The sequence below is a fragment of the Elephantulus edwardii genome, unplaced genomic scaffold (genome assembly GCF_000299155.1).
Source record: "Elephantulus edwardii isolate Elephantulus edwardi_28Jun2011 unplaced genomic scaffold, EleEdw1.0 scaffold00080, whole genome shotgun sequence".
Lineage (NCBI taxonomy): Eukaryota > Metazoa > Chordata > Mammalia > Macroscelidea > Macroscelididae > Elephantulus > Elephantulus edwardii.
Window position 1 is genome coordinate 12,910,270 of NW_006399830.1, and position 6,492 is coordinate 12,916,761.

General features: G+C 44.6%; 1 protein-coding gene and 1 pseudogene across 1 annotated transcript in view; both read right to left on the reverse strand.

Moving 5' to 3' along the window:
• PRKRIP1 (PRKR interacting protein 1 (IL11 inducible)) overlaps window positions 1-6,224 on the reverse strand; it is a 28,465-nt gene extending 22,241 nt beyond the window's left edge. Inside the window, exons 1-3 of the mRNA XM_006889704.1 lie at window positions 6,099-6,224; window positions 5,357-5,435; window positions 3,025-3,125 (exon numbers count right to left, since the gene is read on the reverse strand). Of these exons, the coding sequence (XP_006889766.1) occupies window positions 3,025-3,125; window positions 5,357-5,435; window positions 6,099-6,224 (306 nt within the window). The remainder of the gene's footprint in view (window positions 1-3,024; window positions 3,126-5,356; window positions 5,436-6,098) is intronic.
• On the reverse strand, window positions 1,842-2,453 carry LOC102870814 (annotated as a pseudogene).
• Window positions 6,225-6,492: the final 268 nt, after the last annotated feature.

A 6,492-nucleotide genomic window follows, 5' to 3' on the forward strand; every position in this document is an offset into this window, starting at 1 on the left:
AATCTCTATAAATGTTTATGAAAATTAATAAAATATAATTATAGAAAAAAAAAGCCTTGACAAACTAGAAAGTGAACCGTTTAAACCTGAAAGCACTTGGTTTATCTGGAAGCTGAGCTGAGCCTGTTTCCCCCGCGCCACTGAAGACAGAACGTACCACCAACCAACCTGAGCAGCAGGAGAAGAATGGCCACTCTCCTCTCATGCAGTGAGTGAGAGCTCGTATGTGAAATGCTCAGGAGGGTGGGTATCATTCCAACAGAACAAGAGGATTTGCACGGCTTTAAGTCAGGAAAGGTGAGCATCTAATTTAAGCTGTGTGCTAAGCAAATCACCCTAGAAATGGGGCTGCTGGAAGAACAGGATGTCAGGATCTGAGGAAGACTCAGGGCGAAGTTTCCATCGGCTGTTCACGGGTTTGCTGTTAAGTCGCAGTCGACTCAACAGCACCTACCAAACACTTTAACTTGTGATGTACAGGTTTCACACCTTGCTTACAGAAAATGAAGATGAACTGAAGCACAAAACCCCTCACAGCTGGAACAATAAATATTATCGTGATAAATGGAGAAAAGATTGAAGTTACCAAGGATTTCGTTTTGCCTGGATCCACAATCAATCCCATAGAAGCAGCAGTCAAGAAAGCAAAGACACCCTAAAGAAACCAGAACTGCCACCCAAGCAGATATATGCTCACACATGTTTATTGCAGCTCTGTTCACAATAGCAAAGAGCTGGAAACAATCCAAGTGCCCACCAACAAATGCATGGCTAGAGAAGCTCTGGAATATTCTCACAATGGAATACTATGCTGCACTGAAAAACAAGGAACTCATGAAATATTCTACAAAATGAGTGATCCTGGAGGACATTATGCTGACTGAAATATCTCTGTCACAAAAGGACAAGTACTGCATGGTGCCACTGTGGTAAAGCAGGACTGACATTGGAGTTGGAGGGAATCTAAGAGGGGATACATAATGTATACTGCATAGAAACAGATGAGGAAGAGAACTGTTTAGGAGGAATATATGATCAGGTATTATTGTCATGACAAGAGTTCAGAATGAAAGCAGAATAGTGGAGTGGACTGGGGTGGGGAGGGAGAATTGTGCAACTATGAAATAATTTTTTTACTTTTCAAAGAGAAAAATGAACTGGGGGGAGGGGTGGGCAGGCAGGAAGTGTGCAACAATGAATGAATGAGAATCCAAAGTCTCTGCAAACTTTCATTAAAATGAAAAAATAATTTCTGGGAAAAACAAAAAAAAAGCAAAAGACATGCTGCACCAGGCAAATCGAAGAGCAAGGGTGTCTCTTTGAGAACTAAAGTATGTCCAATCCAAGCCATTGTCATTTCAATTGCGTGTGAAAGCTGGACAATAATTAAGAAAGATCAAAGGAGTACTGATTACAGAAGCCTCTGAATTGTGCTACTGGTGAAAAATACTAAATATACTATGGCCAGTCAAATTCACTTACCGCCACTCAGTCAGAACCAACCCACAGCTGACCCTCTATTGAGTTTCCGAGGCCATAAATTACACAGAAGCAGATGCCTCATCTTTCTCCCCTGAAACAACTGGTGTATTCTTTTTTTTTTATTGCTCAAAAACACTTTATTAAACATTTTTGGACTGTAGCTTCCCTCTTTTTAATGAATTCGCTGTCCTTTTTTGTGCAGAAATACAAATAAAATGTGCATTAATTTAAAATGCTAAGTCACTGTTAGAAAATGTAAATATCTCAAGACCATATTATTATGGTGAAGACCATAATAATTTCTAAACATGCTAAGATCATGAAACTAGTTCAATATTCTTGCTGAGTCCTTAGTTTGTCTATGGCTTAGGATCAGATTCCATGCTTGTTTCTTGAGCATCTTCTAACTCTGAGAGTTTTTCATCATTTTCTAGTGTTTGCTGAAGTTCATGGATGGTACTAAGAACATGAAACTGTTTCCGTCTCAATTCCAGCTTATCTTCAACACTTTCTTTAATATGTGAAAGATGCTCTAATTCTTTTCTCAGAGCTTCTAATTCCTTTAATGTTTCATGTCTGTCTGGATGATGCTGGATTACTTTGGCTAAAGCAGCGTACTCTTGGTGATTTTTTCGTATTCGTTTTGCTTGAAGAATTTGCTTTTTGCACTCAGCAATTTTTTCATGTGCTCCAGCGATGCTACATTCTATTTCTTTGTCAATTTTTTCATAGTTTTCCATTTCTCTGAGATTCATGTCATATACAAGCAAGGTCTTGCCCATTGAAAATTCACATTGTGACAGTGTACTCAGCATACGTTGGTACTGGCTATATCCCTCTTCCTGGGATCCAGAGTTGCACCATTTAATGAAACTCTTCACCAACAGATTAATTCTCCAATCATCTCCAGCACCATCTCCATCAATTAGCAGACGCTTCTGGATGACTTCGTTGTCAGTCACGGCTCCCATGGTGTGCGCGGTGGCGTGGGCCAACTGGTGTATTCTAACCACTGGAGACGTGGCCTGCTGCCTGGCAGAGCAATGCACTATGAACTGTGTCACCAGAGCTCCCGGAGAGTCGTTAAGTTAGAAAAGCCAAGTCCTCAAAGAAGCAAACGCATGAGAGAACATCACTAGGTATACCAAAGACACAGGAACTGGGATTATAGAGGCATTAGGTCCGAGCCAGGGAAGGAAAGAAAAAGCTACTGGGAGACAGATGTGAGAAATTCTACTTCATTCCATTTCAAAGGCCAGGATGGAGAGGAGAATCTATTCTGCTCTTCTGAGTCCGTCAAGAGTCACTCGTCGTCATGCCTCCCTGAGCGGGAGTATCTTGCTGTGCTGAAACTGAGAAATAACTTGGACTTGGCCTGATACCTGCTTTCTGTGCAAACTTTAGAAGGCAGTCCTCACGCAAGCCATGACCAGCTGTAACTAATTTCCAAATTGTAATTATTCTTGACAAACATTTTTCTAAAAGGCTGCAGGAACACAATGCCCAAGTCCACAGCCTCGGTCCACCTACTCCCTCACTCACCTTCTCGGCCATGGCGTCCATGTAGTCCTGCCGCTGGTACTCTCTGCGGCGCAGGTGTCTGTACACGTGGAACTCACCACTGCCAGCTCCGGCGCTGGAACCTGCAGTCGGGACAGGGCAGAGCTCTTTAACAACACACTCTGCCTTAAACAAAAAGGGGTTAAAGAAAGAAACTGAAGTAAAGGGGACTATGCCTACTTCTCCCCTGCTCTTGTATGACACCCCAGAGCCTAGCACAGTGACAGTGAGTTTGTTTTTGTTTTTATGTGACATGCCAGGCACTGAGTACATTCCAACTCACTGGGACCTTCCATCATGTTTCCCTGGGTATAAACTTTCTTACAGGGGAGATGGCCCTTCTTTTTTACATGGAGTTGCTGGTGGATTCAAACTACTGACCCTTCCGTTAGCAGTACAACTCGCAAAGTACTAGCAGAGCACGTTGGCATATAAATTACATTATTAAATAGTTCCTGTGTGAATGTTAAGTGCAAAGTCATGTCAATTTCCACCCTAACACATATTAGTGGAATAGAAGACCGTGGTTCGGGACCAGTCACATAGAGACAACCTGTGCCTTTCCACTCGAGATGATTTCACACAGGACAAGCTGGATGGTACATTATTAAAAAAATTCTCATTATGTATTATGGGGGGAAAGTAGATTACAAACCAGCACGTGTACAAATAATTGTATTTTTGTAAAAAATATTTTATTGGCGAGCTCTGGTGGCCTAGTGGCAAGACGCTGCACTGCAATCCCAGAGGTGTGTGGTTCAAATCCACCAGATGCTTTGCTGGAAAAGGAGGAACAATATCCTCCTGTACCAGTCAAATCTGATTTGACGGTACACGTACGTACATACATACATACATACATACATACACACACACACACACTGAAAAATAAAAATAAATATTTTATTAATCAGGACTGGCTCTCACTGTTAAGTATTCACTAGAATATTCTAAGTAGAATGATGCTGTTACAGATGAGTCAATTTATTTGTATTTTCCAATTAGTATCAACAAATTTATAATCCAAAAATGTTGTTGTTGTTGTTATGTGCCGTCGAGTCGCCTGCGACTCATAGCGATCCTATGTACAACAGCCCTAAACTCCGCTCTATCCTGCGCCCATCGCACTGTCTCTGACACTCCCATCCCAATTATCCCAGTCACTGAATCAATCCACCTCATAGGGGGCCTTCCTCTCCTGCGCCGTCCCTCTACCCTCCCAAGCATGATGTCCCTCTCCAAGGACCGGTCTCTCCTCACTACATGTGCGAAGTAAGTTAGACGGAGCCTCAGAATCCTTGCCTCCAAGGAGCCACCCAGTTTAACCCTCTCCAGGACAAATCTATTTGTATTCCTAGCAGTCCATGGTATTCTCAGTACTCTTCTCCAGCACCACAGCTCAAAGGCATCAGTTCTCCTTCTATCCTCCTTGGTCATTGTCCAACTCTCTGATGCATAACAGGTGATTGCGAAGACTATGGCCTGTATCAGACGCACCTTAGTCTCCAGAGAGACACCACAGCTCTTCAGCACTTTGGAGAGGTCCCTAACAGCAGACTTTCCCATGGCAATGCGCCTTTTAATTTCCTGGCTGCTGGTGCCAAGACTGTCGACTATGGAGCCAAGCAGACTAAAGCTGTGTACAATCTCAATCTCTTCACCATCCATCCTGATGCTGCCGATTGGTCCAGTGGTGAGAATCTTTGTCTTCTTGACATTGAGCCTCAATCCATATTGCAGGCTGCAGTCCTTGACACTCTGCAGCAGGTGCTTCAGGTCCTCCTCAGTTTCAGCAAGCAGGGTTGTGTCATCTGCATAACGCAGATTGTTGATAAATCGTCCACCAATCAGGATTGGTGGTGGAATCCAAAAATAGTAATAATAAAACTATCTCAATGAGATGGATTGATTCAGGGTCTCTGATACACCTAATGAGGGTAGGTGTGTCAGAGACCATAAGATTGGCAGGATAGAACAGGATTTAAGGCTGTTGTACATAGGTCACTATGAGTCCCAAGCAACTCAACGGCACATAACAACAATAGTCTCCAAAAGGAGTCTCTGAATGCCGCAAACATGCACAAAAAGATTGGCAGTTCAAACTAAGCAAGGGGTGCACTGGAAGACCTTGCTTCTGAAAGGCTACAGTCTTGAAAACCTGGTTCAGAGGAGCACAAGGGGTTATTGTAAGTTGGAAGTGGCAACCAACAACGCAAGGGCACGCCTGCCCAGTAACCTGAGATGGCACAAAGACTACACAAAGCTAACACAAACAAAACTGAAAACAAATATTTACACACACAGAGGACATTACCCATAACATCCCGGACAAATTCTGGGGGAGGTCGAGGTGCCCATTCACTCATTTTTTCTGGAATTGGAACAGATTTGTCCTGCAACAATGAAAACGCAATATTTATAAACAAAGCCATTTATAAGTATGACCCTGTCGACAGAATCACATCCAAGAATTTTCACTAGGGTAGTGACCGTCTGTGGGCCCGCAGCCACACTCTGTCTTGGTTTTCTTTCATCCTCTAGTTTCTGGAATATTTCACAGTCCACAGCCTCACCAGGGTTGTACTGGTTTTTTCCTGAGTAGAACTCAGAAATGTACTCCTCAGTTAATAGTTATAAACCTCTGACTTTAACGCTACTGAAGGGCAGGAATGAAGAAACTTCATTAATCGCTTTTATGATTCTGCTCAGCCAAGTGTTTTGGACAGTGCTTTTCTAACAATGAATGTTATCTGGAAGAAAATAAACCCTTGGGCGATCTCACGGGTTCTAACTTTTCAGTCTAAGCCTTTTGAAAGCAAGTTCTCCTAGAAGGGGTCTTGGCGCACAGGGTCATCAGTGCTGGGACCCAATTTGAGGACAGATGGGGCGCTGACTGCCTCTGAGCGAGCCTAAGGACCTAACTTTTGGCTAAGGACCCCGGGCTGGCCAGGAGGCCCCGGGCTTTGAACTTCAGATTAGGAGGCGGGCAGGTGGACCCGAGAGGCGGAGAACATACAAGGGGGATTGGGGGACCTGTCGCGCGCGCCCCGTCTCACCGGGTTCTTCATGAGCCTCTCCAGCTTGAGCTTCTGCTCCTCTGCCGCATTCTTGGGGATGACAAGCGTCTGCGGCTCTTTCTTGGGCCTAGGCGGTCGCACGGACGAGGCCGCCGAGCTCGCCATGGCAGCGATCTTGCCCTGGCGGGCGGAAGCAATGGCGGCGCGCACCTCTGACGACAAAGCCGCGCGCGGTTACGCGTGCGCCGGCCCTACGTACGAAGGGGGCGGGGCCGAGCCCCAGCCCGACGGCGCCTACTAAATATTCATGAGCTCGAAACCCCAAGCGTGGGTTGTTTTTTCCCGCTCCAAGCCACTTGATTATTTCATTTCCTGTTTTAGAACAAATCAGCGCATCCGAACCGAGTGTCCCCAAGGGCAAGAGGTGGCCTCG